The following is a 17076-nucleotide window of genomic DNA, read 5'->3' as shown; positions in this document are numbered from 1 at the left end:
CTACATGTTTTCCACCATAAAAATGCCTCCTGCTTTTGTGTTTTCATTTGCTACTTATTTCTCCCTCCCTCACATATGCTTGGTTTAATTTTTAGTTATATGAAGAAGTCCAGAAGGATGTAAGCGTCTATGCCACTCTAAGAGCTCTTGCGATGATGTAGTGTGTGGGTTTTTGTATTAGGAAGGGTAGTAGGAAAGGATGTTGTCTGGGAGCGTCAGTTCTGAGATGCTGTGTACAGGAATATATTATACTGATTTAATAACCTTTGAGGAGAAAATGACAATACATTAGTTGTACATAGTTTTATTTTTCCTGGAAGCAGCATGTGTTTACCTATGTAAATACACACCATCTGCTTCTTAAGAATCACAAAATTTGGTGGAAAAAATATTGTTTAATTTTGAAGTCTATAGAGTGTGTGTGTGTGTGTTGTGTGTGTGTGTGTGTATTGGGGGAGGGTCTGGGGCTTGAATTCAGGGCACTCTACCACTTGAGCCACAACTCCAGTCCATTTTGCTCTGGCTGTTTTGGAAATGGGGGTCTCACAAACTACTTGCCCAGATTGACCTGGAGCTGCCAACCTCCAGATCTCAGCCTCCCAAGTAGCTAGGATTACAGGCATGAGCCTCCAGCACTTGGCTCTGTAGATTCTTATGTCCCTATTTTCCATTGTCGTGGTGACCTGGTACTTTGATTAGCTGCACTGGAAGCTATGGTCTGCTTAGCACCTTTAGGATGAGAGTAAGATTACAAAGCATACTGGAGTTTTGTTGTGTATTTTAATTTTAAGTTTGGTGGTTATTTTCCCCCCTGAGTTATACATTGCTGAAATTTCAACATTTTTTCCTTGAAAGTAATTGATGATCTTTGACAGATCTTTGCATTACATGCAGGAACTAGTCACACTAATGTTTCCTAAGTGTGAAAACCTTTTGCTTTATCACGAGAATTTGCAGTTTCTTCTACCGAAATTTACATTGCATGACACACGGCAGGAATTTTAAGTGCATGGTTACTTTTCATTTCAATGCTGTAACAGTGTGCCTCATATTGTCAAAACCACATCAATCAGGGAATAATTAGGTGCACAAAGTCGTAGTAAGGTTCAGTTAGTGCAGACAGTAGTAGCTGTCGTGTCCTTTCTCTGCCTGGACCTCAAAAATCTCTTTAATCTGGCATTAATTGTATGCTGTTTCTCAATCTCAAGTGGTTAACCATGAAAATAAAAAGAATCTTAGAATTTGTAAGGTAAACTATCCTCCATTCCTCCTCTTTAAGTGGAATTCATGAGGACAAATGATGGCTGTATAAAATCCTTTGTTACTTCCTGGGACCTATCTAAGTATTTCCCCCTGTTGCTTTGAGAATGTGTGTGCTGTGGCTATAAAATTACAATGCTGAAATCGTTCTGAGAGTCATTTCTGACTCAGGTCACATATAGATGTACCTGTGTCCAGAACAACTTAGGACTGGCCAGAAGTGTGGACACGGTGTTTAGTTTTCAGTGTGTGAAGGAGAACAGCCCAAGTGGACTTACAGGTTTCATCACCTGAGATTCTTATACCATAAGCGTCATGGCATTCCACTGGTGACTCTCCTGTTTACTCACACCGAGCACATTCTAGCGACAGTGCTAATAATACCTTGCATCTATGTAAAGCTGGCTCTCAGGAGTACAAGCAATGGTTTATGGGCAAGCTGGCCAGTGTTTCCCCATTCCATTTTCTTGTTTGCCTGTGTCATGTCAAACACCAACAGTCCCCAAGTGGAGGTACAGAGGGAGGCCTGCAATATGTGTCAGGAGGGTGTGAAGAGGAAGGGGCATTTGGAGCAAGTGTCAGGAGGTGATGAGGAGACCGGCTTCTAGGCTGAGTATGCAGCACATTAGAAATGGCTGTTTGAGGATTTACCTTTCTGGCTTCTGGCTCTCTTTGCTTGTAATTAATGACCTGTATGAAAAGCACACGAAGCTTCTACTGTGATTCCAGGTTCTTCAGTTAGAGACGTCCCTCAGCCTGGACTCTCCTTGCACCCTTCATCCTCCATGCCTATTGGATTGCCAGCTGGGAGGAAGGAAACTGCAGGGCAGGTCCATCCGTTGTCCAGAAGCGTCCCGAGCACCACCTTAGAAAGGTAAGGCTCATCGTGCTGCTTCACCCTCATGGCTCAGAGAGGCTGCTGGGGCTAACTCCTCTCCTCTCCCTCCCTCTCAGCTTCAGGAGGTCAGTGACGTCCTTGGAGTCTGAGGGTGACAGGAGCAACTGGAGAAGCAGGTCTCATTCCGATGAGCTGATCCAGTCCATGGGCTCTTCTCCCTCCACAGAGTCTTTCATGATGGAAGGTGAGGAGAAGCTAGGTTTGCATTTATTTGAGTCTTTGTGAGCATTTGCTGAAAGGAATACTTTCTGAAGAAGTAAGACTGAAAGGAGTCTGGTCATGTATTTGTTTGATATAGATTCTGCTTTTGAAAGGCAGGGAATTTTAGTACCAATGGAAACAACCAGACAATGATCAAGGAAAAAAGGATGCAATTTCTCTTTTCTTTGGTGGTGGTACTGAGGTTTGAACTCAGGGTTTTGAGCTTGCAAAGCAGGCACTCTATCGCTTGAGCCACTCCTCCAACCTTGGATATAATTTTTAAATGGACATATTCCCAGAAGAATAGACTATGCACACAATGAAGAGAATGAAATCCATTTTGTGCTTATCATTTTAAAAATGTGGTACAGCTATTGATGGAGTGAAACAGGATCCTATGTTAAAATATATTTGCTGTAATTAGTTTAAGTAGTTGAGACTGCTCTGGTTCGGATAGCTGAGATAGCTGTCTCCACCTGTTACCCACTACTTCTAGGGAGTCAAAAGCATTTTTAAAGTGTATTTTGTAGGACAGGACCTAATCTGGGAATTGTTTTTTGTATCTAAGTTTGCACCAATAGATGAAGAAAAACCAAATGGTAGGGAGTATGACAAGAGAGAGAGGAGAGGACCCTGTTGCTCTAAGTCCTTTTTCGTCCCATCTGAAATGCCATGAACTGGAATCTCCCTAATGAGTGCTGTTTAGGGCAAATTGGTTTTAGATTTCCTGAAGGGTGTTTTTGTATGTGTATGTGTTTACAATTGTATTGAAAACCTCACTTGTGACCCAAATCTTTACACTCTGCTTTGCCAAGTCAAGGGCAAACTAAGTGGACAAGTTCAAAATGCAGATTTGAAAAAGCATGTGCAAAATAACCTGGGGCAAAAGATTACATAAGCACAGTATATATGCTTAAGGTCACCCAAAATCAAACTAAAATAGAAGACTGAGTATGGTAGCAAACATGTAATCCCAGCACTCAGGAGGCAGAGGCAGGAGGATTGTAAATTCAAGATCAGGTTAAACAACATAGTGAGACCATGTCTCAAAACAAAACAAAACAAAGCAACTAAAAGAGAGCAAGTCAAAACAAACAAAAGAGCCTTCAGTTTTCCTTCTTCCCATCATAGATGTAATCACTACTTCAATGTCTGATTCTTCTTTGCATTCATAAAAGCTATCTTGATTTGGACCATTTCAGCATTTTGGTTTTCAGGTGTTTCTACTCCCCAATGTAGTATTTTGGCTTAACTGCTCTGTTTTCACAGCAGAATTATTTAGTGTGCTGAACCTGTAAACATAATACTTAAAAGGTCTGTTTGTAGCATGTGTGATTATACTTCTGGCTTTCCTTTTCTAACCACATACTAGATGTCATGGATTCTTCTCTGTGGAGTGACCTCAGCAGTGATGCCCAGGAGTTTGAAGCAGAATCTTGGAGCCTTGTGGTAGATCCTTCATTTTGCAGTAGGCAGGAGAAGGATGTCATCAAAAGACAGGATGTCATTTTTGGTAAGCATTTCAAATTCTTGTCCTTGGGTTGAAGCAGTGTGGTGAAGAGGGAGAAGCATGGAATTTGAAAACATATGGACCTGGGTTAAATCTCAGGTCTACATAGTTGCCTGATCTCAGACAAATGATGTAGCTTGCCTACATCTCAGTTGCCCTATCTGTGGAATGGGGATAAAGACACAGGCTTAAAAAAAGTGGTTCTGAGGCTTAAATGCAGCATTGTGGTCGCTGGTATGAAGCAAATGTAATTTCCCATGCTCTTTTCATGTTTACTTAGTCATGGCCTATACTGTCTTACCTCTTTTTTTTTTTTCACAGTACCAGGGTTTGAACTCAGGGCCTTGCACTTGCTAGGCAGGCACTCTACCAGTTGAGCCATGCCTCCAGCCCTTTCTTACCTCTTTTTATAAGAAAAGCAGTGAATGTTCGTGTATTTAGTGTAAGGTTGACAGGACCTCTGTATGTCACTTGGAGTCTGACTGTCACACATGCAGTGCAGCAACTAGCACCGGGTTGAAGCAGCATTCAAGTATGTGTTGCAATTCTAAGTATAAAATTCAACTGTGCTGAGATTTCACTGTCCCATGCTACTGAGAATGGAGGAATTTGAAGTAGAGGAGGTTCAATTCAAGACTAATTGGGAAAAATTAAGTCTAAAAACAATTCTAGAGCAAGTACAAAGCAGATGTTAAAAGGTAGGTTTGAGGGAGAGATTGGGAGATTCTTGGTCCAAGGCTGGCTAGGGGAAGAAAAGCACAAGATCCTATCCCAAAAATTTCTAAAGCAAAAAGGCTGAGGACATGGCTCAAGTGTTAGAACATCTGTCTAGTAAGAGGAAGGTCCTGAGTTTAATCCCCAGTAACACACGCACATGTAGTTTTAAGAAGAGCCCTACTCTTTAAAAATAAGACTGATTTGCAAGTCCTCTACTGGGGAGACCACCTGCTTACCTACAGCAGGTGGTGGTCATCAGGTTAGGTGACATGGCGAGTGTGCTTCAGAACCTGCCAAAGGTGGTGGGAGCTCACTGGAAACTGAAAGGAACTTTTTAGTGTTTCTTAAGCATTTGTATTATACTGTTGTTTTCCTTCAGTTACCTCTCAATTTCATATATTATTAAAATAATCTAATCTATGTGGGATGAATTGTCACATATAGCATAGTCTTTGGTGTCAGAAAAGCTTGTGGTCCAGGCAAAATCCTTCTCCCTCTTTTCCTCATTGCCTCTCTTTTAAAGATGAGGAGAGCGGGGTGTGGTGGTGCATGCCTGTACTTGCAGTCCCAGCACTCGGGAAGTGGAAATAGGAGCATCTCAAGTTCAGGTCAGCCTGAGCTGCATTGTAAGGCCATCTCTCAAAACAGCAGCATCAACGACAATAAAAACCCTAAGGGTTAGGGGGCACCTCAATGGACGAGGACTTGCCTAGCATTTGCAAGGACCAGCACCACACACACACACAATAATGAGGAAAATTATTCCTGCTTTTGGGGGTCACAATGAGTAAATTGATTAAAGAATTAAATAAAATGATATGGGTAAGTACTTAGCACAGAAGGAAAACACGAAAGGAAATATAAATTATTTGAGGTTAAGAGGTCCCAAGAGAAGGGCGATTTAATTAATTAAGAGTTAATGTAGGGGCAAATTTGATCAAAGTCCATTGTACACGTGTATGGATATAACCCCTTTGTACAGTTAATATACACTAATGAAGAGAGAAAAATGGGTCCCAGAGAAAGAGGTTTTAAGATAAAATAAAGTTATATTCGGATTTATTTCCTTTCCATGGCTGATGTTTAGGTTCTTTCTAAGTTTGGAAATACTCATATTATGTAGAACTTGGACTTGTGAGTTACTATTTTTTTCATGATGCATTTAAAAATTGAGATATAATTCACATACCATAAATCCACACCTCTGCAGTACACAGTCTGATGATCTTTATTGCATCCACAGTGCACAACTATCAAGCATTTCCTAATTCCAGAACACTTGTATCCATTCCAAAGGAAACCTTGTACCCACTAGCAGTCACTCCCCACTCTCCCTTTCTCCAGGCCGGGGCAACCACTAATCTAAGTTCTGTCCCTAAGGCTTTGCCAATTTTAGACACCTCACACGAATGGTACAATATGTGGGGAATTTTTGTGACTGACTTCTGTCATTTAACATAATGTTTTCAAAGTTCATTCTAGTTGTACTATATATCAGTACTCCCTTCCTTTTTATGACTGACTAATATTCCATTGTGTTTATTCAGTCATAGTTGATGGATACTGTAGGTTGTTTCATTTGGAGAGTAATATATGACTTAATTTTTAATATTTTGAGGAATTGCTAGACTGTTTTCTAAAACAGCTGCACTACCTTGCATTCCCACCATCAGTGTTATGAGGGCTGCACCAACACTCATTTATTCTCCAGATCTTCTTGCTGTAATTATCCCATGTACTGTGCACATGGAGTGGGTCTTATTTTGGTTTTGATTGGCATCTCCCCAGTGACTAATGACATTGGGCATTTTTTTTTTTTTTTTTGGTGGTGCTGGAGCTCTAACCCTGGGCCTGGTGCACACTAGGCAGGTCCTCCAGCACTGATGAGCAGTTTGTCGTGGGTTTACCAATGATTTGTATATCCTTTACCCATTTTTGAGTTTCTCTAATTTTTTGAGTTGTAGAACATTTAAAATGTCTTCTGGATACAAGCCCCTTGTCAGACAAGGACTTGCAAATCTCTCCTGTCCTGTGGGTTGTCCTTTCACTCTCTCTGGTGTCCTGTGGCTATGGCACATCGTTCTCTGGTGGAGAAAGGGGAAGTTGGAGACAGATCCTGTAATGGGAAGACCCTACTCTTGTTTGCACTGAGAGATTTTACCACACTTAGTTTAAGTTAATTCACCAATTAATTCCATTTCTATTCAAAGCAAATGCCAAAAAGAAAGAAAGAAAGAAATCCCAGCAAACTAAGTTATATCTTTTAGAGGATTCAGATAGGAAGAGGGCCTAGTTCCTACTAGAAGGACCTAAAGATGCCAGGTAATTATAAGTTTCATGTTCATTTGGTTCCTATATGTTGGACTTGACTTACATTTATATATCCTGTTAATATCTGGAAAAAGAATATAGACTAACGCTTTGCGCTAAAGTTAAATGTTTTATCAATGCTGACTTTTTTCTTTTTCTTTTGGCACTACACTGGGGATTGAATTTAGGGCCTCAAGCTTGCTAGGCAAATGTTCTACCACTTAAGCCATACCTCCAATCCTTTTGCTTTTAGTTTGTTTTTCAGATAGGGTCTTGTACTAACTTTTCCCTGGCTGGCCTCAAACCTGGATCCTCCTACCTCTACCTCCTGAGATTGTACCTAACTGGGATTACACCTAGCTGGGATTACAGGGGTGTACCACCACGCCTGGCAATGCTGACTTTTATATTAGAAGAAATCTTCCTGTTGTTCCTCCTTCTTATTGTGTGACACAGAGTGTTGAGCTGCCTGCAGGCACATGGTGCTTTAAGGCTGCTTTGGAATGCATGTCTGCTCTCATGTTTCAGAACTGATGCAGACGGAAATGCATCATATCCAGACTCTGTGTATCATGTCCGAGGTCTTCAGGAAAGGCATGAAGGAGGAGCTGCAGCTCGACCACAGCACTGTGGACAAGATCTTTCCCTGCCTGGATGACTTGCTCGAAATCCATCGGCATTTCTTCTTCAGTATGAAGGAGCGCAGGCAAGAGTCCTGTGCTGGCCACGACAGGAATTTTGTGATCAACCGAATTGGAGATATTCTGGTACAGCAGGTAAGAAGGGGGTAAAGACCCTCATCTCCAAATACTGAAGATCTGCATACTTTACAGTGTTAGAAACAAATGGAGAAATGGATTGATTTCACTGAAATTATCACCAGATGGGGTTGGTTGGTTTTCTTTTGTTTGACATTGATTGATGTTGGTTTGGTGATGGGTGTCAGAGATGACACCTCTGTGTGTCACAGGCCAGGGCTGGATTGTCCCTGATGTATTGCTGCTTCCACCAGGAGTCACAGTCATAAATGAGCCCCTAGTGAACATTCTCCTGTGACATTTTTTTTCTCATAAAATATTTATTGATTTGGTCTTGGTTTATCATTGTGCATACCATTACACAGCCAAAAATCTGACTTTCTAAACAAAGAATACACCCAAAACATGCTTTCTTCTCCATTACCACAAGCGTTAGGATAGTCGGTTTACAACTTTAGAATAAATTAATATAACATCAGAGCAGGTGCATCAACCTTGAGAGTTCTAAGACTCAGTGCCAGAAATGGCTAATTCACATAAAGCGACAGCTTGTAGTGACAGGTCACATAACTCTTCTGGCATGTGTGGGTCCATAGGTGACAATGTCTGCCTGTAGACAGATAAAGGAACACCTGTGTAGACTCAGAAGAGCTGGTTCACGAGTTCTTTCCCACTAGTCCCCATGTCTCCTTCAGTTTTTTGATATGATGGGCTTGCTGACAGCACAGATTCCCGAGTGGGCCTGTGACATTCTCACAGATAACTCCAAGACAAAGTCTAGCTTATCTTAGGAAGAGGGAGGCAGATCTGTCATCATGAGCACTTTCCACTTCTTGCCTGGAGACAAGAAAAGCAAACCTTGGCAGGAGCTGTAACTCAAACAGTAGAGCACCTGCTTCATAAGTGCAAAGTCCTGAGTTCAAAACTCAGTCCCTCCAAAAAAAAAAAAAAACAAAGAAGAAAAGACAAGCAAATCTCATTTCAGTTGCTTGGGATGTTTGATTCCTCAGTAAGAATGGGCTGTGCTGTCTCCTAATACAATAACCACCGCCTGCCTTCATCAGTGGGCACTCCAGCACCCAAACCTGATTTCTCTGGCAGGGCTCTTATTGAAATCATGCCACAGAGAGTGAGCAGCATGTACTCAGTGGTTCTGATATGGCAGGCACTTTCCTGTGTATTACCTCATTTAAGTTTCATGATATTATGAAGTAGATGTTACTTTTCCCCCTGGGTGGGAATAAAAAACAGGGACACCGAGAAGCTAGTGACTTTATCATCACACGTCTTTCAAGGTGATGGTTATCTGCTCTTGATCAAGAGGTGCTAAGAATGTGACGTCTTGGACCATCCATAGTGACATTCAAGGGAAGCATTTCCCGTCACAAGACTAAGTCCCGGGAAGACTGGGACTCCTCTCTGTTTGGTTACTGCCATATTTCAGCACCTAGAGAGGTGCCGGGTGCCATGAACTGCCAATGAATGAATGGGTCTCCTCCAGGAGTTCACTTGAATGCATGGGGAAAGGCCTGAGATCCATCCGTATTGCTTTGCCATGGCTTTTCCTGGTAGATACCAAAAGGCCATCTTCCTCCCACCCCAAATAATTCATTTTTGAAGAGGTTTCATTCTGTCACATGCAGCAGTGGGTTAAGTTGTTGGTGTCTATGCTAAAATTGGGGGAGTTAAGTTCATTGATATAAATATGCTTAACTGCAAATATTTTAAATCCACAAATTAAAACTTAAGATCTGTTGCCTAGTAGCTACTCCTACTTGTGTAACCATGTAAAAAGCTCACATTAGCAATAACAGGGAATTTGGGGAGGTGTCTGTTTTGATGATACTTGGGTTTTGAATTCCAGACCTCATGCTTGCTGAACAAATACTCCACCTCTTGAGTCATTCCTTCAGCCCTTTTTGTTTCAGTTATTTTTTTTATTAAGGTTTCACACTTTTGCCCAGGCCAGCCTCAGATCACAGTACTCCTACCTCTGCCTCCTGCATGTAGCTGAGATTACAACTGTGTACCACTACCTTCAGCTTGTTCTTTGAGATTGGGTCTCAGTAACTTTTTGCCTGGGCTGGCCTCAAACCATGATCTTCTTCCCACCAGGCCCAGCCCACTAAATAGTTTTTTGCTCAAGGAGGCATCTGCCTTGCAGCTTAAAGCCCTGCACCTGTTTTGGCTTCATAACTCTCCTGAAACATATGGGGCTAAGGAGCAAAGCTAGGTTAAGTGACAGGACAGTTTGGATAAAAATTTTTGAATGTGTCCAAGTGAATTTGAAACTGGGTACATTTTTTTAAAAAGCAATGCAAAGATTACAAATTTGCCATTTGAAATTATTTGAATTCTGTTTCCTTGATACAAATAACCATGATTTTACCCAGTTTTAATTCTAATCATTGAACCCATTTTTGTTCTTTAATTCCTTCCATAGTTCATAAAAATGTGTATTTCTGTTGGTTCCACATTTGTTTAATTTCTATGGATAAAGCAGGTGCCTAAGTTGAGAGCAGGGTGTGGGCTATTGTCCCTCACATAGCATGAGACTGGTGTTCCCTGGGATCCCCAGCATTCAGGGAAGAGGACTGACATCTGCCTCTGTGCTCCTTGCTGGCCAAGCATAGTAGAGATGGCAAAGATGCCCCTGATACCTTGTCAATAAAAGTGTTTCTTGAGAAATAACTCACACCATGCTCAGATGACGGACCTGGTGTGGTGCTCTGTGGGAACAAAGGCAGACATGCTGCTTAAGCATGCGGAAAGGGAGTTAGGTTTAATCCTAGTGTCTAATCACAGAGATGCCATATGATCTCAGGGAGCAATGCTGGGATAGGATATCATTTACTCAGTGAGAATTCTCCATGTTGGTGACAAATTGTGGACATGGCCTAAAGCAATAATTTTCCAATATCTGTTCCACTTATCTATGCAGCTATCTTTCCATACAGTCTTAGTAATTGTAGCTCCACAATCCACCTCGAAAGTAGAACACTGAGTCCTACTACCACATTATGCTCTTAAAAATTAGTTATTCTTTTCCCTTTCCATATCATATATGTTCTAAGATAGCCTTGTCCATATTTATAAAAAGCTAGCCTAGAATTACAGTAAGCCTGTATATTAGTTTGGAAGGAGTTGACACCTTTACTATTTTGAGTCTCCCAATCAATGGACATGATATAGCTCTTTGTTTACTTAGCTCTTTTATTTCTTTCACTAGCATTGTGTAGTTTTCAACATATAAGAACTACATGTCTTTTGTTAGATATTTTTGTAATTATAAATAGTTTAAAGATCATCCTTTGTGACATATTGATGTCTAAACAAGGATGAAAAGATCAGAGATAGTGGTGAATCTTATGCACTTTCAAGGGGGATGGGTGTGTTCTGGGTTCTGCTGCAGTGATTGTCAGTGCACATATGTACATGGAAAGCTCTGATAGTCTAAAAAACCAGCATTCAAATCATTTAGCTAATTCTTTCAACACTACCTATGACTAAGCTGGCTCCTATGTAGCAGGTCAGGTTTACTGAAACATTGAGCCCCCGTGTCTTCTTCCCTTCATCAGTTAATAAAATGGCACTCTAGTTATTCACCATTCTCTTTTCATCTTCCACTAATGATAGCCTGCTTCTTGATCCACTTGTGATGTGTGGACATTCAATCTGTAAAGTCATTAAAACCACAACTTGAAATAATGAGTTACAAAAAAAAAATGAATGGACAGCATTGAATGTTTTTAGTTTTAGTTATTAGGTGTTTAGTTCTATACAACATAATCCCACTAGGTTGATCCTGACCACTCAACCACTTCCTTTTATTTTAATTTAAAAAGTGCCTATGAAAAAAGTGATTGTGTTGGGAAATTCCATGATGCTTGTTCTTTATTTGCAAAGACTGTTTTGAAGTATATGAAAACTTCATGCTCTTTTCTGTGTTAAGAATGGACTAAACTTATAAGCCATCATTGGAATGTCATTCCCAGTTTTCAGAAGAAAACGCAAGTAAAATGAAGAAGATATATGGAGAATTCTGCAGTCATCACAAAGAAGCTGTTAGTCTCTTTAAAGAACTCCAGCAGAATAAAAAGTTTCAGAATTTTATTAAGGCAAGTATTTCTCATTTTTATTACAGAGTGGTAAACCAGTGAGGAGCTAGTTCATTCTTGTGTCTTGTATGATTTAGACAAGTTTTACATCTAGGGAAGGTTTGTGGCAAAGATGGAAAGTCTGTTTTTCTGCGTAAAATATTTCTCCTAAGTCGTTTCCTTTGGTGTCTTATATTTGCAGGATCATGCCCTACAAACTTCTGAGAGTATTTACAGTATTCTGGGAAGCTGTTTCATACCCTGACAAGTTACATATCAGAAAAACCAAAGTAAAAGCAAGCACAAAATATACCCCCACCCAATGTATTGCTTCAGATGGAGTTAGTTTGAAGCAAATCCATAATATCAGATAATTTCAATGTAGTATGTATTTCTAAACAACGTATCTTTTTAACTATCTCAGTGAGGGCTGGTGGAGTGGTTCAAGTGTTAGGACGCCTGCCTAAAATGTCATAATGACATTATCACACTTAAATAAATTAGTAATAATTCTTTGGTAGCTTCAAATCTCAGTGTTTATTTCATGAAATTGCATTGCTTAAGCCAGGATCTGACCACACTTCCATGTTGTACATGGTGGTTATAGCTCTTCAACCTCTTTAACTTCCATCTTCTTCCTCCATATGTCCCCTTTTCTAGTTTATTTGTGGAAGAAATTTGTCTTATAAAGGTTCCTGGTTTCTAACTTTTTGTCTTTTATTTTACAAGTGCTACCAGATTCTGTTTTATTTTCTTTGCATGTACATGTGTGTGGAGGACTTGAAAACTTAAGGGATAGTTTTGAAACATTTAGAAAAAAACTGCCCTGACTAGAAGGAGTTTCAGGTGCTGTGACACACAATTATACAGGTGGAGGTAAACAGGTTGGAATAAAATAGTGAACTGCAAACTCATACCCCAAATTCACTTTGATTTGAATTACTTTTCAGAAGCTTTTGCTACTCACGATTCCTGGCACTTTTGAAGTTAATTAGAAATACATCAGAGTAACTTGAAGTTTCTCGAAAGCTTGGAGAATTGGGTTATGACAATGCATCATTTTAATCAGTGATGACAAATATTATGCTATGTCTGAATAGAATTGTACTGTTGTAGCTTTTGGATTCTTACATAAACATGTAAAAAGTAAATACAAGTAGAACGTGTACATATGAAAATGCATGTTTTTTTTTTTTTAAGCTTCAAAATAGTAATCTTTTGGCTCGACGCCGAGGAATTCCAGAATGCATCCTTTTGGTCACTCAGCGCATCACAAAATACCCTGTGTTGGTGGAAAGGATATTGCAGTACACAAAGGGTGAGCAATGGCTTCTTGGACCACATGTGTCTCTCTTACTAGTTTTAAACATAGTGGAGGTGTCCTAAATAGCTACAAATGTTTGTGGCCTCTGATTTATAAAGATTTTCATTATAAGGAAACTGCTAACGCCTTAGAATTGGAATTCATTTTGAGAAATGATCTTTTATAGTACAGCTCTCTAATGCCTGAGTTTCTATGAGGAGTCCAAACCAGGCAGCCTTCTTTCTTCATACCTTACCCTGCCTTTCTGAACCTCTATATTTGCCCCATGTCTGGTCCTTCTTCCTACCTCCTCTTCTTCATCTTCCTATTACCTTGACAGAAATATGATGAAACATGGTGCTATTGATCCCACCACCAAGTGTCAACTCTCCCAAGCAATGAATTATTGGACTGAGAATGGTCATATGAAAGAGCTATTTTTGACCTTATAAATTCATCAGGTTCCAGGGAGTAACATCTGGGCATCTTTTAAGAAATTATTAATTCACATGCCTGTACTGTACACTCCTTGTATGATTTATAAGGCCTGTGTCTATATGGCTCATTAACTAGACCTCAATGTCTAGTGCAATCATTGGCTCAAATTAGGTTAGCAATAAGTAAATATGTATCAGTGCAATGAATGAATAAATTAAAACACCTAATTCTCAAGCTAGCTTATTATCTTGAGTAAAAAATCATTTTTAGGGTGGTAGTCATGGGTTTAGAATTGTGTAAATTTACATTGCCACTGTATATGTTTGGCTCTGCTACTCATTAGTTGAGCAAGTTAATTAACTGAGCCTCCATTTTCTCTATTACAAAATAGCTTTATGGGATTGTTTTGAAGATTGAATGAGATTGTCTCAGAAAGTACCCAAAGGATAGCCTGGTAAAACAAAATCCTCAATGAGTGGGGCCTGGTTTTGTTGTCTTTATTACTATCAGTTGACTGAGAGATAGCTAAAATGGTAATGAGATCTTAAATATCCACCCTAAAACTAACTTCTAACATTTTTTGAAAGGGATCTAGTGAGTAGACATGCATAATTTATTCCTCTCATTTTTCAGTCACATTTAGAATTAAGTCAAAGCAAGAATTGTAGTATCTGTTTGTTAAATCCCATTTTTGATGCTCCCTATAATTTAATTCACAAGAAAATATAAAACTAATATAAAGAGAAAGCCTCATAAATTTTGTTCTTAGAAAAAGAATGAAAACAAAATTAAGCCTTTTCAGTTTGTGTTATTTGTGTATTCTCTCTCTCTCAAGTTTATTACAATGAAGGATTAAAATACATCCGATTTTGTAAGCTAGCTAGTGCGACTCCAATATTTATCTCATGCTGTGTTCCTGGTAGAATAGCTAACAACAATGGCCTCTAAGTCAGAGCTGTAAGTATTAGCATGGCTCCTCCAGCATGGCATGGCAGCTGATGGATGCCTCCTCTTGATGGCAGACCTTACAGTGATACGGTAGGTCACTCTCTGGGCTTCTGGGGACATTGGTTCACATGACTCTCATGGCTGTGCTCCCAAACTCCTTTAGCCATCCCTTCACTGGGGGACCTTGCTTGCACCTGAGACAGAAGGTCTAGATTGGAACCCAAGCTCATCATTTCCAACAAGAGACCCTGGGAGGCCATGTATACCTTGAATAGCTCCAAAGAGAGTACTTTGTGAAAAGACTCTGAGCCCCTTCTTGGCCTTACTCCAAGTCACCTTGTAACTCAAGTTTGATTTTTTTCTCCTCAGCTTTCCTGGTTATGAAATAGGCTCTTTAGAAATAAGAACCTTTTTGGAGGGGAGAGGACTCTGTGGAGGTGAGGTAAAATAGTGAGGTGTGTTCTTTGTCAGATAGGGAGAGAGAAAGACTCTTCTTGGAAAGACGGGTGCCGAGATCTGCTCTTTGAGTTCTCACAAATCTATGAAGATATTGAGATCCTGGAAGTGTTTAGACCCTTTCGAGGACTGACCGCCATTGCTCGTGACTGCTCCTTCTAAGCATTCATGTCTGAGGCCTGAAACTCAGGAGAACCTTTGGATTCTCTGCCAGTGTTCCTTTTCTCCTCTCCTTTTAGCATTCCAGGTCTAGTCACCTCAGAAAACGTCAACTAGCTGATCCATACCCTTAAACACAGAAAATAGCTAAGCTCGCTGTCATCTGGAGACAGCAGATTGTTCTAGAAACTCCTCAGAGTATTTTCTCAAGGGTATCTAGAGACGAGAGCAGGCAGCCTGTGTTCCAGAGAAGAGCTGGAACTGGTAGCATGAACATGGCCAAGTTACCCATAAGGCTCTGTGCCTAGGTCCCTCGAAAAAATTTTAATTTCTTTCACACAGAAAGAAATTAAAACAATTTCATTGTTTGTTGATGTAACAAACAATGTTAGATCAAAGCACGTTTTAATTATAATATGAATTTATTCACATTTATGCTAACACAGTTGTAAAATATAGTTTTAAAGATTTTTTTATGAAGGAAGGGGTCCAGGTTAAGAAAATGAGCCTTGAGCCCATTCAGGTCATCCTGCGGCCCCATTTCTGAAATAACGTGGGATGGCCCACATTTGGGTTCAGTTCTCAGAAACTTGGTGTGGGAATTATTTGGTTGCCTGTGTCTAGAAAGATGGAAGAAAGGACCACATTAGTCTTTGACACATTCCCTGCTCCATGGGGAAAGTCAAATTCATCTCTAAGGCTCAGACATCTTGTCAGCTAAAGCATATTAATGAAAATCTTTCATAATTAAATATTTTAATGGTTCTGTTTGGGGACCATTGGGAATGCAGAGTAATAATACAGTATTTGAATTTAATTCAACATTTTTCTTATAAGATTTTTGTTATTTGGATGAGACATTAAAAAATTTCTTGCCTAGCACTCTGGCTTATTATATTTTCTTTCTTTTTCATTCCCATGCAGAAAGAACTGAGGAACATAAAGATTTATGCAAAGCTCTTAGCTTAATTAAGGATATGATAGCAGCTGTGGATCTAAAAGTCAACGAATATGAGAAAAACCAAAAATGGCTTGAGATCCTAAATAAAATCGAAAACAAAACATACACAAAGCTCAAAAATGGCCATGTGTTTAGAAAGCAGGCACTAATAAGTAAAGAAAGGACTTTGCTCTACGATGGTCTTGTTTACTGGAAAACTGCTACGGGTCGTTTCAAAGGTACTGTGGCTCAACCTGACCAATTTCTCCTTCGTTTGTATACATTATTCATTCAACACAGGAAGGTTTTCAAAAAAAAAAAAAAAAGGCTCAGAATTGCAGGCAGCTACAGCCAAACCCTTGATTTTTCAGTTGAAAGATGAAGGTATATTCATTTGGCAAATGTGACCGATACAAATCTCTGATGGGAGTTTGCTGTCCCCAGCAAAAACCCTTTCTATGTGTTTTTAGCAATTTGTGAGGTTTGAAATCAAAGGAACTGACAGTTCTGCTAATTGCTGGCATAGAACCATTATTGTGGCAAATGTGGTGTGCTGAAAGCATGGCAGTATACACCTATACAGTGAGTGTCATTGGTGTGCCGAGCCAGACCACTGAGGAGAGAAATGAAAAAACTGAGTGTCCCCTGTGTTACTGAATCATAGGACACACCCACACACATGCTGATCCTGGTGTCCACACTCCCTCAGTGCTTCCATTTGCTAACAGACATTAACTTGACTGTTAATCTTGCTCCTCCCTCATTCCTCCCTCCCTCCTCCCTCCCTCTGTCCTTCCTTCCTTCCTGATGGAATTCAGGGCCTTGCACACACTAAGCAAGTGTTTTACCAGAGCTACACCTACAGCCCTGGTGTCCTTGTTTCTAATACTCCATTTTAATAACTTCCTTAGGTAAGCTACAAAAGGAAGACCATGTTCAAACGTAGTTACTTAAAGGATGATCAGGTTTTGATGGAGGTTCAAGTAATGTCTGAAAAGAGTTTGTTGATCAGTCATTTACAGTGTTATATTGAAAAAATATTAACTGCAATCCATAGGTCCTATTCCTCTTTGTCCATTTA

General features: G+C 39.9%; 1 protein-coding gene across 7 annotated transcripts in view; it reads left to right on the top strand.

Annotated features, from left to right (window-relative positions):
- The window catches only part of Arhgef28 (Rho guanine nucleotide exchange factor 28), a 285671-nt gene that overhangs the window by 217388 nt on the left and 51207 nt on the right, over positions 1-17076 (top strand). For 6 of the 7 annotated variants that reach the window (XM_074077300.1, XM_074077298.1, XM_074077299.1 and 3 more), the window contains 7 exons: positions 1990-2134; positions 2215-2342; positions 3732-3872; positions 7425-7672; positions 11650-11772; positions 12952-13069; positions 15980-16234. In XM_074077300.1, coding sequence (XP_073933401.1) covers positions 1990-2134; positions 2215-2342; positions 3732-3872; positions 7425-7672; positions 11650-11772; positions 12952-13069; positions 15980-16234 — 1158 coding nt within the window. The remainder of the gene's footprint in view (positions 1-1989; positions 2135-2214; positions 2343-3731; positions 3873-7424; positions 7673-11649; positions 11773-12951; positions 13070-15979; positions 16235-17076) is intronic. The other variant, XM_074077301.1, reaches the window with a different exon arrangement.

Source organism: Castor canadensis, chromosome 6, assembly GCF_047511655.1.
Source record: "Castor canadensis chromosome 6, mCasCan1.hap1v2, whole genome shotgun sequence".
Lineage (NCBI taxonomy): Eukaryota > Metazoa > Chordata > Mammalia > Rodentia > Castoridae > Castor > Castor canadensis.
Note: the sequence above shows the minus strand (reverse complement) of the source record. Positions and strands in the feature narration are given on the sequence as shown.